Raw genomic sequence first — 19,186 nt, forward strand, 5'->3', positions numbered from 1 at the left:
CGCCTTTTAAATTATTTAATCCCAAATCTGACCATAATTAATAAGAATGATCAATCACATCTAATGAGTGTGTAACTAAGGAGAAATCATGTTTATTGTGAAACGGTGACATTTCTGAAGGTGAAATGTGTAATAATACTGTACAGAATAGAACTATGCAGACTTCAAAGGTTTATTAAAGGTCAAACTGTTTTCACTAAAAATAACCAAGTTAATCCATTAAACAAAGAGCACAAATAATGTAAGTCACGCGTTCAGTAAATTTCAGAATAAAAGTCAAAAGTGAAGTCTAAAAAACGTGATGTTTCCGAGACTAATCTTGTAAAACATATTGTGTAACATTTGACCTCCTGTTGAACAACAATCCCTCATAAATTCACATTAACTACATTTAATATGACTGGTTTTATAGCCATTAAATCTGTAAAATGTAACATTTTCTCAGCTTTATGTTTTGGCCTGTGTAATAAAGTCATGTTTTCTGGAATAAGATCCATGATTATTAAATGGATCAGTAAGCAGGTTTATGATCAGAGGATTGTTGTTTCTAATCCTGGTCCATCACTGTGGGATGTGATCTAGTCCTTTAACCCTAACTCATCATGTTGGACGTGACTTTGTATCAAAGTATCTGATCAATCACACTGTAATAGTTGTAATCAGGTTTTTATTGATGATTAAGGTAGAATTAATGGTGTTTGATCATGTGACCATCAGATCAGATCAAGTTTAAATGTAAAACACGTGATGAATGAAACGAGCCGCTGCAGTTTTCATGCACTTCTTTAATATATCAGTTCTTCATATTCACAACAAATACATGAAGCTCCGACTTTATATTGTACAGCTGAAGTATTTACACGCTCCTAAAAACACGCTGCGTCTCTGCTGGCTCTGATTGGCTCCATAGTCTTACGTACACGTGCGTCTCCTCCACGCTGCCGAGCAAACGCAACGGCAACGCAAGTCTTTGTACAAACATTTACAGGAAGAAGCAAAAGAAGAGCAAAGAAGAAGGGATGAGATCAGAGGAGAGGAAACCTTTGCTCTGATTCACCACAAAATGTCCTGTGTGACTCCGCCCCTAAACACACACACACACACCAAATGTGTGAAATGGAAACATGTTGACACACACACAGGAATGACAGATGAGGGGTGTGTGTGTGTGCGTCTCTAAAAACAGAGGAGAACCTGTAAGCTCCTCTGACAGCACACACACCAAAGCTGATCTCCTTCACACCAGGTAATGAGAAAAAGAACAAAGGTCATCTTCCAGCTCAGTGACCAGACTGGTCAGCACACCGGTGGCACACGTGCAGGCGTTTCCCACAGACGGAGGATCCTGCTCCGCCCCCTCTGCGTGTGTGTCTCTGCAGACTTTCAGGTGGTGTCGAGTAACATTCAGTCAGTGATGGAGACGGTGATGATGGACGAGGACTCAGCGCCGCGTCACTTAAACGCTGAGAACTCCGCTGGAAGCACACACACACACACACACACACACACACGTTAGGGAGCTGCGTGCACTGCACATGCTCAGTGGAGCTGGGGCGTACCGTAGCCCCCGGCCTGGATGGGCGTCTTGGGCGAGGCGCAGGCGTAGAGGCTGAAGTCCTCCGTCTGGAAGCCAGCGCGGTTCAGCGACGGCTCGGAGGCGCTGCGGTGGATCTTAGGTAAGGAACGAGCTAGCAGCTCAATGGATGCTAGGATCTAAGACACACCCACAATCAGTCACCACATCACATGGTTACCAGTTTATCACATGGACTGTACGGCCCAAAGCTGTGGCTATAATGTAGCTTACCACCACTGCCATCACTGTGTGAATTATTAATTATTATTAGTATTAGAAATCATAATACAAATAATAATAACAGTAATGATAATAACACTAATAATATATGATGATGAGGAGGTTCCTGAGGCTCAGTGGTGAACAGGTGTGTGTCTAACCTGGGGGAACAGGGGGCGTTCCTCTCTCTTCTTCTTCAGACAGTCAGCCATCAGCCTCTTCATGGCTTTAGGACAGTTACTGCGAACCTTACTGAGGTCTGGAGACAGATAACCTCTACCCACCATGAAGATGATCTGAAACACACAGTGGGTTAGCTTTAGCTTTAGCGTCACTGCACACACAGTGGGTTAGCGCTAGCTTCACTCATTCAACTGTAGCTGAAAGCAGCATGAAGCAGATCAACACAACAGAAGCAAAGACACATATTTTGGTTACATGATGATGATGAGTAGAGCAGCTCTGACCTGGTCTCTGTTGTTGATGTTGGAGTACGGCAGAGCTCCTGACATCAGCTCGTAGAGAACGATGCCGAAGGCGTAGACGTCTGACTGGAAGCTGTACGGGTTCTTGTCCTGGAGACGGATCACCTCTGGAGCCTGACGGACACACCCAACCATTCAGAGAACGACCCAGGGAGAAATGTACGCTACAGTGTGACCTAAGAATGTGCAATATGTTATTGTTTACGATATATCGTCAAAAACATTCTCACCGGTAAGAATACGTCATCTTACAATAGAAGCGATAAATTCCCATGTCAGAACTTAGCGAGGGCCATTTGTTCCTCAATTTAACCAAGAACGTCCATAAGCTTTGTTCATGGGAGCGCACACTGCGGACCCTCCACTCCTGCCCACAGATGGCTCAGCTCGTCACAATCTGAAGATGCCGTACAGCGGTACATCACGCACTGCTACTTGGTTAAAACCAGACCACCCAACATAGTGAACCAGTCCAAGTTCCTCGGCCAGATCCAGTTCCCACAAACACAGTGACAGACATGTACCAGCAACGTGTATGAAGTGGAACTCCTAAAGCTAACTAAGCTAACCCACCAACACACAACACTGGGCAAAGAGCTAATTAACGCTAACCACTTTATAAAAGGAATAAACCAGTAAAAAAGTTGACGTCTTACTGTCATAAAACCACAGAGCCACTGTTTAGCTAATGGTCAGATTTAACACTGGTATGGAACGATTAAAGCTAACGTGTCACAATCACACGTCATGTGAAATAAATGTCAGCATAACATTAATGTCACTATTAATCCGTCACAACTTGTGAAACATAATATATTTAATGATATTTCATGTGTTCACAGACAAAGCTGGTCCCATTAGACTAATGTAATATTGAGATTATTACACATAAATATACTGAATGATTACATCATCAGCTTGATCTGGTTTAATTATAGGAAATCATAGTTATTTATTAACCATAACTTTATGTAACTCATTATCAGATATAAAATAAACTAGATTCAGCAGCAATAAAAACACTATTGGAGATATTTTTGCTTTTCATGCATTTTTTTTCTCTTTTTAGAAAATAATTTTATTAAAACTGAAGAAATAAATAATTTGAATACATAACACTAATAGAGTGACCCATATGCACAAATATATTCCATAAAATATTAGCTCATGAACTCTATGAATCAGCAGATATTGTAGCCTTTTTTAAAGTGTCTAGTGTTGATGTATTAACATTTATTTAATGTAAAGAACCTGTTTACACTTTAAGTTGGGAATAGTTTTAATTATTTATTTATTTGAATCATTATCGTGATAAATACCAGAAATTGTCAGGATACAATTTTTTAGTCTATATTGCCCATCTCTAGTGTGACCCATACAGAGCAGACGTGTCACTCACTGACCATCCACAGGATGGATCCTGAAAGCTGCTCAAACTGGTGAGAGCCGCTCCAGCGAGATTTGACCGTAGCCAGACCGAAGTCCCCGATCTTCACCGTCAGGTCCTCGTGAAGGAAGATGTCTGAGAGACAGAGCTCAGGAAGCACTGGGACCTACAGCATCACCACAGGGAGCTCAACCATCCTCCCTGCCACTAGGGGGCGTCAGGCACCAAAGGATACTGTTGCTCTTCAGGTCTCTGTGGATGATGGACTTGGCGTGAAGATAACTGAGGAGAGAGAACAGAGTTAGAGCGCCTCCTGCTGGGCATGGTGTGTGTGTGCGTGGCGCTGACTCACTCCATTCCCTGGGCCGTCTGCCGTGCGATATCGATGAGTTTGATCATCTCAAACTTGGTCTCTATGATGTGCAGGTGGTGGTAGAGGCTGGAACCCTCACACCACTGGGTGACGATGGCCAGCTGAGGCTTGGTGGTGTAACCCATGAACAGCAGGATGTTCACGTGACGCGTTTTCCTGCACACACACACACACAACACACACGTGTCAGTAGAAAACACAGCATCCGCTCTGCACAAAATCTAACCTTTACCACAACCTTCCTCAGATGACAGAAATAACACAGCACGCCCCAAAGGAAACGCACTAAGGTTCTATTCTCCCTTCTGCTTTTTTACGCGCCTGCAGTTACGCACTTTTCTCCTTCGCGTATTCTTCGGTCCAGGCTGCAGACACGCCCACCACGCGTAAGGTAGACCAAAAGCGCGTATGTGTGAATGAAGGCGAGCTGAAGGAAAGGAGGCAGTGATGTCATTTTTTTGGGCTGTTTACAAATCACAGAACATGAAGTTTTACCAACGCTTGTAAATATCATTGAAATCTGTGAAAATGATAAAGTTCACATTTAATTTGAAACGCCTTCATTGATAAACAATGTAACAGGTTGATTTGATCAGATTATTGATTAGATTATTGTAGTGTGACTGAGTCACAGTTAAAATGTCTCTCCTTGATCATCATCATCATCATCATCATCATCATCACTGTAAAGTGTGACAGAGTTAGATGATGTAGATATGATGAAATAACGCGTCCCCAATACGTCCTGCTTTAATACAGAGAGATGTTTACAGTGAAACAGAATTATTAACTTCTATAATACACAGTTTTAAATATAAATAGTTTAAAGTGAGCTGAGCCTCATTAAAATATGTGTGGGAACAGTTTGTGTTCCATCCTCATCTGCATATGACAGCATGTTTCACTCTGTAGTGGATCAAACTGTGACTTTATGTTGGACATAAAATAGTTGAATCACTGTGACCAACGTGGACAGAAGTCTGTGTCTGTCACAGTTTTAATTAATCACACAGCAGCAGCTGAGTGATCACAGCTGCTGCTGCACGACACAGTCTGTGTGGCTTCAAATGTAACTAAGTCCATATTTCTAGTGTAATATAATGTTTCACCTTATGGGGGCGCTGCACTTATTACAGGGTTAGAAGAACGGAAGAAGAAAAGGACTTACGCACAATGGAGAATGCGCGTAAAGCCAGATTTGAAAGGTGTGTAACTGTGATGAAGGCATGTAGTGATTGACTTAAGTACAGGAGGAGAATAGCACACAGCCAGAAAAAGAACAGCTGTGTGGTTTGTTGGACTTATGCACATGGTAGAATAGAGTCCTTAATGAAAACAAAAACATTCTAAATTACAGAAAAATACACAAAACAACAAAAACAATGACATGGCTCCTTTTTCAGATGATAACACTGTGATAAAAGTTACATTATTTGTAAAGAAGAAACACTGAAAACTAAACATTGTGCAACAGAAAAATACCTTCAGTCTGTGTATGTGTGTGTGTGTGTGTGTGTGTCTAACCTCAGCACTCCTACTTCATTCTTAAACGCCTGGAGCTGTTGTGGAGTCGGAGCCGTAACGTTCAACATCTTCACTGCGACGTCACCTACAGGAAGGACCAGTGTGGTTACATCCATCATCCATCTATCATCCAACCATCCATCCACCATAGTGTGTGTCAGGCGAGTGTTTCCTGGTGTTAGAGGAAGTCTCAGAGTTTCTCTCACCGTGCCATTTTCCCTTAAACACCGTCCCAAAGGATCCAGAGCCGATCCTCTGACCCAGAGAGATCTGACCCTCAGGGATCTCCCAGTCATCACTGGAGTCTCTCCTGCCCAGAGTTTTCTGACACACACACACACGCACACACACTTTATTTCATGTGAACCTCCTTACAGAGGGGATAGAGCCCAGCACCCTGCGTTGCCAGGTTGGTGTCCATCATCTCACCATCTTGTTTCTGTCTTCTGACGAGGACGAGGACTTCCTCTCCCTCTGAGGACACGGGGACTTCTGTGGGACCTTCACGCTGCTCAGAGAGCCGGGCAGGGAGGCAGGGGGCGTGGCCGAGAGGCCGGCCGTGGAGCCTGCAGACGAGACGCAAGGCACATGTGCTCAGAGGCTGTGTGTGTCTCTGTGTGTGTGTGTGTGTGTGTGTGTGTGTGTATGTGTGTGTGTGTGACATGCAGGTGACATCAGACTTTGCAGTTTATCAAAGATCTAAAACTCATCACATTTTGTACTACACTGTGTATCTATAAATGTAGATCTGCATATGTAGATCATATGCAGATCTCTAATTATAGATGTATGAATGTGTATCTATAAGTGTAGATGTATAAATGTAGATCTGTAGGGATGTCAACAGTCTATATTTAAACAGAGTGATAGAGGTGATTAAAGGTGTTGTGTTTAAACTGGTGTCTATGTTAGCTGATGACACTGTATTTGTATTAATGTATTAATAATGGGCTGAGAAAGCAGAGCCAGTGTGTGTGTGTGTGTGTGTGTGTGTGAGAGAGCACACAGTGGTGGGGGGCACACACAGGGGAAGGGGTGAGGTGTAGGATGGGGGTGTGTGTGAGAAGGTGAGGATGGGGGGGGACACAGGAACACACACAGATGCCTAAAAACTACCTCCAAACACGGGCTCGGGTTCAAAATCAAACACTATGTCATTGGGGAAGGAGTAAAGGAGGGGGCTGGAGGTCCGCGCTCGCTGCTTCCTCAGGGGGCGGGCAGGGTGAGGCGGGGGGGCTGCAGGGCAGAGAGAGACAGACACACATCACTGATACTCACCCGGCCCCTGCCCACCTATCCCACCAATCACAGCTGTGTGTGGGATTGACCAATCATCGCACGGCCAATAATATCGTTTATCGCTGATAAAATAAGTTTATTTAAAGAATGTACCTACGGCCCTCACTGATTGGCTAGAACGTTTTTTTCAGCTGTATAATATAATTATTTTGTGTTGTTGTGGTTGGACTACTGTAACTACCTGCTGACCCACCTACTGTATGTTCTAAACTCTGACCCCCACCATCAGCACAGACCACATTACTGCTGGTCTCTACACTGACTTCCTGTTGCCTTCAGAGTGAACTTTAAATTCTGGTCCTGACTTTCAGGAGCTTCATGGATGAAAACCTTCTCATGGTTCCTGGAACGTAACCAGAGGAATGAACGTCCTCTGTCCTCACGCTGCCTGGATTCTGTGGAGACTTAAAAAAAGCAGCTAAGACTTGTTTTTAACAGAGCCAATAGATCTGCTTTTATGATTGTGTTTTTTATTTCACTGTAAACACTGTGTGACCTCTGTCTGTAAAAAGCACTCTATACATAAAGTCTATTACTTATTACACAGAGGAGAGGACTGCTCTGTGATTGGATAAAAACTCAGGAATCCTTTTTATTGATTTGTTTAAGTGAATTTTAAGAAGAGATCTCTATAATTTGAGTTTTTATATGATAATAACATTTGTGCCATAGTTTATTTTACAAAACTTTAAGGTATTTTAAGGTATTTTGTACAAAAACAATTCAACATAAAGTGTTTTCAGTGTAATCCCAGCGATGTTCTTCTAAATTATGACAGTAAATCAATATCAGTTATCGGTTTCCATGGTGACTATCAATCAGTATCGGCCCTAAAAACAACAACATATTTGTACTGAAAGCAGCTCAGATCGACTTTGGCCTTAACGTGAAATATAGAAAGATATTTTTTATTATTCCTGTTCTAAAAGACGTGGATGCACATTTTGTGTATTTTTATGAGAAAAAGAGTTACTTTTATCAATAAAGATTACATTTTCAACCCAATGTTTCATTCTTCAAAGGGGGCGGAGCTAAAAGTGTAACTTGTGAGGGTCCTCCTCAGGTCCACTCTGTACGTACAAACTATTAAAGATTATAGTTATTAGAACTGGACTGAGCTAAAGTACAGAGTAGTTACCTCACACACACAGACACACACACACACACACGCACACACACACAGACACACACACACACACACACACGCACACACACACACACACACACACACACACACACACACACACACACACAGACACAGACAGACACACGCAGACGCAGGATGGCGGGGACACGCTGCACAGTGCCGTGTGTCTGTTCTCACCTCCATCAGAGCGCTGCAGGCCCTGATCCCGAATCAGGTCCTGAAACATATAATCATCATCATCATCATCCTCCTCCTCCTCCTCCTCCTCCTCCTCTGCACATTAGATAAGGCCTTGTTCATCAAACAGGAAGCACTCACGTCAATGTTCACAGGCTCGATGGTGTTGATGTGCACGTTGGGCGCTGATGACGATCGGTCCCTCTGACCAAACTGGTTTCTGTGGTCCTCCTCACTGGGACGAAAACTGGGAGGGATGGGAATGGACTTTGACGGAGACATGGAGGAGTGACATAGAGACCTGAGGACGGACAGGAGGACAGGGTCAGTGTCTCACTGACATCACAGTTAAATAATTCCTTACTATTGTTAGAACAAGATGTGTCATTTTTAGTGCTGGGACTTTATTGCGTTAATTGAGATTCATTAATTACAGAAGAATAACTCACAAAAAAGCATTTAATCACTTTTTTTGGACTCCAAACAGCGTAGAACCGTTCTCATTTCACGTGTTCCTGGTATACCATAATACTGATGCACAGACCACAACACAGGAAACAGGAGAACCAGAGGAGACGTCATTACTGTGCTTCATGGGCATTAATATTAGTTTAAATAAAAACACTGGATGAAAAACTAAAGCCCAGCCTCAGCTAGCATCTCAATGCGAACATGTAGCAGCTAGCACCTCAATGCTAACATGTAGCAGCTAGCATCTCAATGCGAACATGTAGCAGCTAGTACCTCAATGCTAACATGTAGCAGCTAGCATATCAATGCTAACATGTAGCAGCAAGCATCTCATTGCTAACATGTAGCAGCTAACATCTCAATGCTAACATGTAGCAGCTAGCATCTCGTTGCTAACATGTAGCAGCTAGCATCTCAATGCTAACATGTAGCAGCTAGCATCTTGTTGCTAACATGTAGCAGCTAACACCTCAATGCTAATATATAGCAGCTATCACATCAATGCTAACATGTAGCAGCTAGCACCTCAATGCTAACATGTAGCAGCTAAAACCTCAATGCTAACATGTAGCAGCTAACACCTCAATGCTAACATGTAACAGCTAGCATCTCGTTGCTAACATGTAGCAGCTAACATCTCAATGCTAACATATAGCAGCTAACATCTCATTGCTAACATGCAGCAGCTAACATCTCAATGCTAACATGTAGCAGCTAGCATCTCGTTGCAAACATGTAACAGCTAACATCTCAAAGCAAACATGTAGCAGCTAGCATCTCATTGCTAACATGTAGCAGCTAACATCTCAATGCTAACCTGTAGCAGCTAACATCTCAATGCTAACATGTAGCAGCTAGCAGCCCAATGCTAATATGTAGCAGCTAACATCTCAATGCTAACATGTAACAGCTAGCAGCTCAATGCTAACATGTAGCAGCTAACACCTCAATGCTAACATGTAGCAGCTAGCACCTCAATACTAATATGTAGCAGCTAATACCTCAATGCTAACATGTAGCAGCTAGCACCTCAATGCTAACATGTTGCAGCTAACACCTCAGTGCTAACATGTAGCAGCTAACATCTCAATACTAACATGTAGCAGCTAACACCTCAATGCTAGCATGTAGCAGCTAGCACCTCAATGCTAACATGTAGCAGCTAACACCTCAATGCTAACATGTAGCAGCTAGCATCTTGTTGCTAACATGTAGCAGCTAACAACTCAATGCTAACATGTAACAGCTAACATCTCAATGCTAACATGTAGCAGCTAGCAGCCCAATGCTAACATGTAGCAGCTAATATCTCAATGCTAACATGTAGCAGCTAGCAGCTCAGTGCTACCATGTAACAGCTAGCAGCTCAATGCTAACATGTAGCAGCTAACACCTCAATGCTAACATGTAACAGCTAACACCTCAATGTTAACATGTAGCAGCTAACACCTCAATGCTAACATGTAGCAGCTAGCACCTCAATGCTAACATGTAGCAGCTAACACCTCAATGCTAACATGTAGCAGCGAACACCTTAATGCTAACATGTAGCAGCTAGCATCTCAATGCGAACATGTAACAGCTAAACACCTAAATGCTAACATGTAACAGCTAACACCTCAACACTAACATGTAGCAGCTAGCACCTCAATGCTAACATGTACCAGCTATCATATCAATGCTAACATGTAGCAGCTAGCACCTCAATGCTAACATGTAGCAGCTAGCACCTCAATACTAACATGTAGCAGCTAATACCTCAATGCTAGCATGTAGCAGCTAATACCTCAATGCTAGCATGTAGCAGCTATCACCTCAATGCAAACATATAGCAACTAACACCTCAATGCTAATATATAGCAGCTATCACCTCAATGCTAATATATAGCAGCTATCACATCAATGCTAACATGTAGCAGCTAGCACCTCAATGCTAACATGTAGCAGCTAGCACCTCAATGCTAACATGTAGCAGCTAAAACGTCAATGCTAACATGTAGCAGCTAACACCTCAATGCTAACATAAAACAGCTGACACCTCAATGCTAACATGTAACAGCTAGCACCTCAATGCTAACATGTAGCAGTTAACACCTAAATGCTAACATGTAACAGCTAGCACCTCAATGCTAACATGTAGCAGCTAGCACCTCAATGCTAACATGTAGCAGCTAAGACCTCAATGCTAACATGTAACAGCTAAATCCTCAATGCTAACATGTAACAGCTAACACCTCAATGCTAACATGTAGCAGCTCAATCCTCAATGCTAACATGTAGCAGCTAACACCTCAATGCTAACATGTAACAGCTAGCACCTCAATGCTAACATGTAGCAGCTAGCATCAATGCTAACATGTAGCAGCTAGCACATCAATGCTAACATGTAGCAGCTAACAGGGACAATGGTGGAGCAGACAGTGTCTCCAATCCACACTGACACTCAGACAGGGTTCAGAACCAATAATAAATCCATGAGTGACAAATGAACAAAGTCAGTGATAAATGATTGTAGTGACAGTCGACCACTCTGTGGTAGAGGATGTGGGCGGGGCTAGAAGCGCTGCTACAGATAGCATCGTCTGACCCAACTTATCAACTGTTATGTAGAAAAACTATTTCAGACTAAATTCATCATCTTCATCAGTTGTTCTGTTTATTTCATGATATCCACAGATATTATAAATATTTTACACTGTTTAGTTTATATTTCTCTGGAATGTTCTGATATTTTTTATTTTAATACAAAAACATATTTGTTATCAAATTATTGAATGATTGTTGGAGTGGTTCTCACCCTGTGGAGTCAGAGGGGGGCAGAGGAGGACACGCCTCAGACACTGGAGTGGTTCCCTCTGAGGAGACCTCCTCCTGGGTGAACGGATGGTGCTCGAAGAACTTGGACACCAGCAGGAGGCTGTGATGCACACACACACACACACACACACACACACACACACACACACACACACACACACACACACACACACACACACACACACACACACACACACACACACACACACACACACACACACACACACACACACACACACACACACACACACACACACACACACACACACTATCAACTATACAAACATACATACTGTACATAAATGTGTGTTTATCAGAGTTGGGGTCAATTATAATTGTAACTGCATAATTGATAATTAATTAAAATTATGATGTAATTATAATTATCATTTTAAAAATATGTTGCTGTTGTAATTATAATTGAATTGTTAGATAATTGACTGTAATTGTTATGGAAATTCTATAAACACTGTCAATTACAATTTAATTAAACACAAACCTGTTGAACCATGTTACAGTTAATTATTAAAATATGTTTCAGATCATTATATTTTTATGTAAATATAAATCTATGTGTAACAGAAACACTATAAATATTAGGGGTGTGTATTGCCTGGTATCTGGTGAAATGATTCATATCCTGATACATACGATATTAAAGTATAAGGCAATTATTGCAATGTTTTATTTTTTATTAATAACTTAAGAAACAACTAATCTGCAAATGTCTACACCTTCATGAGAACATTATGTATGAAATATATTTTATTGGCATATTTTACACTCCAAACATTGGCTTTAACATGACATGTGCCAACAAGTTAAAATAAAAAATAACGTGGTTTTTAAACCAACTTTGACTTTAGTGTAACATAACTGAGGTTTATGTCTAAAACAATAAATAAATACAGAAAGTTAGTTCTTTATTTTTAGATTTTATTGAAAAACACAGTCTGATCAACATGCCCAGGTTTCAGCTCTTCTTTATGTACTTACTGTATAATGTCTGCTACAGTAGAAAACACTTTACTGGTTAAAAATAAATAATTGATATAGATGCATTTTATATTGATCCGAGAATCGCACAACGTAATATCGTGATATATCGCCAAATAAATAATAAATAATAAAAGTTGATAAGGAATCCTAACAAAGTAACCAATGGATGATAGATCATATTTATTAGTAGGGATGTAATGATTCACTCAACGATTCGATTCACGATACTGGGTTCACAAAATGAGACTGTAGACAGATGATGACTGAAAAATATTAATTTATTTTCTTCGAAAATAAAAATATTAATACTGTACTATTTTCTATTATCTTTCATTGTCAAAATAATCCCTTGATAAATTATGCAAAACAATGCAATTTAATAAAAATAAATCCTGAATGAAATAAATAAATAAATAATACACATGAAGAAGAAGTCTATTCGTGTAAATTCTGGCTCTACAGTAAACTATGCTAAACTACATAATAGTTCCTTTTCTTTTTAAAAATGCAACTGAAAATGTATTTTGTGCTTTAACAATTGGACTTTAAAACAAATCTCATATCAAAGAATTATTATAAACAAACTATGGCTTTTATTCTCTCTCTCTCTCTTGTTTGACCTTTAAATATTCTTTATTTATCATTTCTTTCATTTTGTCTTGGAGACGCCAAAAGAAAAGAAAAGAAAGGAAAATCAATGTGAACACATTTAAATTGATTTTTAACTCACGATTTATCTTTACATTCTTATTTATTAGTGTATGTTACAGCTGATTATAGTCATGAGTCAAACTGACCCGTTAGCATTAGAGATGCTAACAAAAAGCTAACACTAGTGGAAATTTACATTTAATAAGGGTTATTTATTAAAGGATCAGTAATTGTGATTAATTGTAATTAAGAACGTAATTATAATTGACTTCCAGGGGAAAATAATCATCTTAATTAGAAAAACAATATAATTATTAATTAATTATTATTATTATTATTATAAATTATTAGTTTTAATTGAATGTGGATAATTAAAGACGCAATTGTAATTGAAAAATGTTATAGTGTGTGTGTGTGTGTGTGTGTGAACTCACTCCAGCTGGTCATAGTTCACACACATCAGAGGAACCTCAGTGCTGCAGCGTTGATGGAACTTATAACCACACGTCTGACAACGGAAACCCTGAAACAGCAGCTTTCTACAGAAGTCACAGAACGCCAGCGTGAAGAAGGTCTTCCTCACCTGAGACACACACACACACACACACACACACAAGTGAGTGTACAGCAGCGAGTGACGTGTGTGTGTGTGTGTGTGTACGCACAAAATTATGTGTGGTCAGTGGGACGTTCTCCAGAACTTCCACGTGTAGCTCCTCCCCCGTCAGCCATGAGATGTCTGTGTCCCAGCCAATGGGCTTCTTCTCTCTGAAACAGATCAGTGTGTGTGTAAATCAGTGTGTGTGTGTGTGTGTGTGTGGATCAGTGTGTGTGTAGAGAGGCAGTGATGAGTGGGGCATTTCACGTATAGGAGCGTAAAATATGATTATTATTATTATGTTATTTATTCAGACTCTTCATGGTTTGAATTTGTGCATCAGTGAGAAAACAAACTGGGAAATTAAATCCTGTGTAATCAGGGACAAATGAGTAGAAAAGGATGAATAGGTATAAATTATAGAAGTTTATTGTATCATATTACAGCATAAATGAGTATGAATTGATGAATCTATGGAAGGATCAAAATAAATTAACAGATCTATATTTGTACTAAGACGATAAAGTTTGTATAGAGAGATAAATGTGTAGAGAAGGACGTACCCGTCCTGTATTCGATAAACTGCACAGCACTCTGGGATCAGTCCGCGCATCATCAGGGCTTTCTTTAATGAGTCTCTGACTGTCATCCCACAGCGAGCTGGTACCTGAAGGCAGCACGGAACAGTCAGTGAAGGCATCACAGACACCGATAAGACGGTACTCAGTCACACAGGTCAGAGATAACGTGGTACGTACCACCGTCCTCTGCTTGTTGGGCAGGAACACTCTGACGATGGGCTTCTGAGGGGAGCGAGGGTTGACACGTCCTCCATCCAACGGCGTCTGCAGGACGCTCAGAGTGTTAGGCCCCGCCCCCTTGGCCTCCAGCAGGGCTGCTACGGGGGAGCAGGACAGGTCAGGCCCCCCGGAGCCCAGGGCCTCCAGCAGCTGCTGCTCCCTCTGCTGCAGAGCGTCCAGCTTACTGGTGTACTCCTCATAGGCCTGTGTAGGGGGGAGTGGGAGGGACATCAGCTGTGACTCCGCCCGCAGCACACAGCGACAGCAAACGCACAAACTGACTCCAAAAAAAACAAAACCAGAGTAAAATGACCCCGCCCCTAATCATCTCTGTCCAATACTGTAGCTTCATTAAAGATTTTCAAAGTCAGAGTTTTAACGATAAGATAACAAATAGTTCCAGAGCTCTATGGTTGAACAGCTGATTTAGACCATTACACGTACATGATATTAATATTTATATATAATTTAGCATTAGCATTAGCACGGCCCTTTGTGTTTAGTGTGTATCGTGTATCATCTGCTGCTTTATGAAAAGCTCAAAGAGGTGATGAATCAACATCTGAGACATGGTGAAAAGTGATGAGGTGAAAATAAATAAATAACTCATAAATTAATTGTAGAGTCTTAAAGCTGCTACAGACGTTCATTTTTTGTATCATAGTGTAGGCATTAGAGCTGGGTATCATACATACTGTTAGTATGAGTCCTTTACATTGTGAATTATTAGAAATAGCAATATTTATGTAGACAAATCACTACAATGTAGTTTCAATAGGAAAGTTCTTTATTTTCTGTTTGGTCCATAAACAATAAAAAAGAAAAATATTTATCTAGTGTTACACAAACACTCCTGGTTATAGCTAGTTATTAAAGTAATAACTATTATTTTAATTTATGTAAACAAACATGTAAGAGAACACTGAAGTAATAAAGAGCAAAGTTTAACAGTTTAGACATAATGTAGAGTTCACACACACACACACACACACACACACACACACACACACACACACACACACACACACACACACACACACACACACACACACACACACACACACACTTATTTATTCTTTAAGGGTTAACGAGGAACGTTATCTGGTTACGTCCATGTTCATAATGAAGTGCTTGTGTTTATCACAGCACCGTTAACGTCACAGGCAGGGCTACGCAGACGTGGAGCAGGCAGAGCGAGCAGGCTCAGAGTAGAGTTACCTCCAGGTAGATGGAAGGGGGGTTGTGTTCTCCTCCAAACTTGTCCAGAAGAGCCTCCAAGTGTTCCTGTGTCAGCTTAATCATCTGCTTTATGTTCCAGATCTGGAAGAGAAGAAGAAACAGCCTGTGAGCAGGAGGTCAAAGGTCACACCCATTCACAGTCAGCATTAGCCGTCTGTCTGTCAGCATTAGCCATCTGTCTGTCAGCATTAGCCGTCTGTCTGTCAGCATTAGCCGTCTGTCTGTCAGCATTATCTGTCTGTGAACGGGTGGCCTTAACATATTAAAAAAAGAGAACATGAACTTACTGCATTGAGGTGTTAGCTGCTACATGTTAGCATTGATGTAATAGCTGCTACATGTTAGCATTGATGTAATAGCTGCTACATGTTAGCATTGAGGTGCTAGCTGCTACATGTTAGCATTGAGGTGCTAGCCGCTACATGTTAGCATTGAGGTGCTAGCCGCTACATGTTAGCATTGAGATGTCAGCTGCTACTTGCTAGCATTGAGGTGCTAACTGCTACATGTTAGCATTGAGGTGCTAGCTGCTACATGTTAGCATTGAGATGATAGCCGCTACATGTTTAGCATTGAGCTGCTAGCCGCTACATGTTAGCATTGAGATGTTAGCTGCTACATGCTACCATTGAGGTGCTAACTGCTACATGTTAGGATTGAGGTGCTAGCTGCTACATATTAACATTGAGGTGCTAGCTGCTACATGTTAGCATTGAGGTGCTAGCTGCTACATGTTAACAATGAGATGCTAGCTGCTACATGTTAGCATTGAGCTGCTAGCCGCTACATGTCAGCATTGAGATGTTAGCCGATACATGTCAGCATTGAGATGTTAGCCGCTACATGTCAGCATTGAGATATTAGGTGCCACATGTTAGCATTGAGATATTAGGTGCTACATGTTAGCATTGAGATGTTAGCTGCTACATGTTAGCATTGAGGTGCTAGCTGCTACATGTTAGCATTGAGGTGCTCGCTGCTACATGTTATCATTGAGGTGCTAGCTGCTACATGTTATCATTGAGGTGCTAGCTGCTACATGTTAGCATTAAGATGTTACATGTAATCATTAAGATGTTACATGGAAGCATTAAGATGCTACATGTTAGCATTAAGATGCTACATGTTAGCATTAAGGTGCTAACTGCTACATGTTAGCATTGAGGTGCTAGCTGCTACATGTTAACAATGAGATGCTAGCTGCTACATGTTAGCATTGAGCTGCTAGCCGCTACATGTCAGCATTGAGATGTTAGCCGACACATGTCAGCATTGAGCTGCTAGCCGCTACATGTTAGCATTGAGATGTTAGCCGCTACATGTTAGCATTGAGATATTAGGTGCTACATGTTGGCATTGAGATGTTAGCTGCTACATGTTATCATTGAGGTGCTAGCTGCTACATGTTAGCATTGAGGTGCTAGCTGCTACATGTTAGCATTAAGATGTTACATGTAATCATTAAGATGTTACATGGAAGCATTAAGATGCTACATGCTAGCATTAAGATGCTACATGTTAGCATTAAGGTGCTAGCTGCTACATATTAGAGGTGCTAGCTGTTACATGTTAGCATTAAGATGCTACATGTTAGCATTAAGGTGCTAACTGCTACATATTAGAGGTGCTAGCTGCTACATGTTATCATTGAGGTGCTAGATGCTACATATTAGAAGTGCTAGCTGCTACATGTTAGCATTGAGGTGCTAGATGCTACATGTTAGCACTGAGGTGCTAGATGCTACATGTTAGCATTAAGGTGCTAACCATGTCGGAAATGAACTGAATAAATAAAAATAAATAAAATAAAACTGCTACATATTAGATGTTTAGCATTGAGGTGCATCAGTGTTATGGGTATACTGAGGACTAAAGAAATAAGAAAGGTTCCATGTTGTTTGGAGTAAAAGGAAAAAAAAGTGCAAAATGAGCCCAAAGAGTCAACACTTCACCATCATCATCCAATCCAATCAAACTAAGCGCTACATGCTAACTTACTGTCCTGCAGTCATGTGACCAACGGTTCAACATTTACACTGGAGCTGATCATAGTCATCACTGATCAATGAACATCAGTCAATAGTTGAGCTCTAACATGTAACTGATGAATTAACTCTGATTAATGATTAACAATCCCACAATTGTTCATTGATCACATTAATTGATCCATGTTTACTTTATTATTATTTATGTGGTTGAGTTCTTCTTCTTTGTCTTTATTCATATTTTGATTTGCATTACAGTTCGTGTTGATGTTCAGTAAATATGAATGTTGTTATTCCATAATGACAGGTACATTATGTTAGTGACAAGTGGGCGTGGCCTAACGTGGCCCTGCTGAGGATCATTTATCTGTTTGTGTTTGTTCAGGTTCTCATTAGATCTGATTCTCATCCATCTTTAGTTACTGTGGTCGTTCTATCAGGAACCTTTGACCCACAGCTGCAGGTGATGTTTCACCTACAGATGGAGACATGGGGCTGACCTCTGACCTTCATCATTATTATATTATTATTATGATGTAATCCACTAACTAAAGACGGTTCTCTACATCAACCCAATAACAATAATGATGATAATAATAATAATAGTAGTAGTAGTAGTAGTAGGGAGGTTATGAACTCTTTCCTCTGCAGATATCAGTCAATCGATCAATAATATAGATATTATTGATCGATCAGAGGATCACTGCAGACACACACAGACTCCTTTGACCTGACACTGTGCGTGTGCGCGTGCACGGACACCCCCCAAAGATCCTGAGCACGACTCCAGACCTTCATCTTCATCATCATCATCATCATCACCTCCATCACTCCAGCAGCAGGAGAACATGCAACACCACACTGCGGTGTGTGTGTGTGTGTGTGTGATCCAGGCCCAGTATAAAGCAGCTCATCACTGTGTCGCATTGATCCGGGCTCTGAGCTCCGGAGCACCGCCCCGACTCCGCCGCCTACCCGGCCTCTGGGCTCCTATTCCCGGCCTCTGAGCCCCGCTCTGCCCGCTCTTATGTAGCTCCACGGCCGGTGTTTCCCACCGTTTCCATCCAATTAGCCCCTCGGAGCAGCGGGGCCAGCTTACCTCCTCCTCCTGTGGGCCTCCGGGGATCCCCGGCGGGCAGGGCTCCTCCAGCCCGGCTCCCAGCTCCTCCAGGCCCCGCTCCGTGCCCGGCTCCCGCTCCGCTGTGTCTCCGTTAAAGACGGGCGGCGGAGACTCGGCGCTGCTCAACGCCGCCATTTTAAACTGCCTCAGACTCAGCGGCAATAATAGAGTCACCGACACTGGGCTGAAGCAGGCCGGGAGAGGGCGACAGAGAGACGGGGAGAGGGGGCGAGAGAGGATGGATGGATGGATGGATGGATGGATGGATGGAGGTCCGTTTTCTTAACCCTCAGCTGAAAAGATGCTATGAACACATTTT

General features: G+C 41.6%; 1 protein-coding gene across 2 annotated transcripts; it reads right to left on the minus strand.

Moving 5' to 3' along the window:
• Positions 1-765: 765 nt before the first annotated feature.
• On the minus strand, positions 766-19,052 carry braf (B-Raf proto-oncogene, serine/threonine kinase). 2 transcript variants are annotated; one of them, XM_028450943.1, is made up of 20 exons: positions 18,847-19,052; positions 15,742-15,843; positions 14,482-14,727; positions 14,287-14,390; positions 13,791-13,893; positions 13,560-13,708; positions 11,456-11,575; positions 8,329-8,488; positions 8,188-8,227; positions 6,681-6,800; positions 5,994-6,130; positions 5,771-5,888; positions 5,565-5,649; positions 4,020-4,196; positions 3,903-3,949; positions 3,684-3,802; positions 2,263-2,394; positions 1,957-2,091; positions 1,560-1,713; positions 766-1,475 (listed from the first exon to the last, which is right to left on the minus strand). In XM_028450943.1, the coding sequence occupies exons 1-20, from the start codon at positions 19,000-19,002 to the stop codon at positions 1,453-1,455; spliced, it is 2,427 nt and encodes an 808-aa protein (XP_028306744.1). In that variant the 5' UTR covers positions 19,003-19,052; the 3' UTR covers positions 766-1,452. The 2 variants fall into 2 exon arrangements, with proteins under 2 accessions (XP_028306744.1, XP_028306745.1); XM_028450944.1 differs by lacking the exon at positions 6,681-6,800.
• Between the last annotated feature and the right edge of the window lie 134 nt (positions 19,053-19,186).

Source organism: Gouania willdenowi, chromosome 6, assembly GCF_900634775.1.
Source record: "Gouania willdenowi chromosome 6, fGouWil2.1, whole genome shotgun sequence".
In the NCBI taxonomy this organism is placed as follows: Eukaryota; Metazoa; Chordata; class Actinopteri; order Blenniiformes; family Gobiesocidae; genus Gouania; species Gouania willdenowi.

Bases quoted from the DNA above. Each gene is read 5' to 3' on its own strand.
- braf (XM_028450943.1), bottom strand. From the start codon at position 19,002: ATGGCGGCGTTGAGCAGCGCCGAGTCTCCGCCGCCCGTCTTTAACGGA. The intron at 6,131-6,680 runs GTAGTTTTTAGG...TCTCGTCTGCAG, and splicing joins ACCCGAGCCCGTGTTTGGAG to GCTCCACGGCCGGCCTCTCG. The intron at 1,476-1,559 runs GTACGCCCCAGC...GTGTGCTTCCAG, and splicing joins CATCCAGGCCGGGGGCTACG to CGGAGTTCTCAGCGTTTAAG.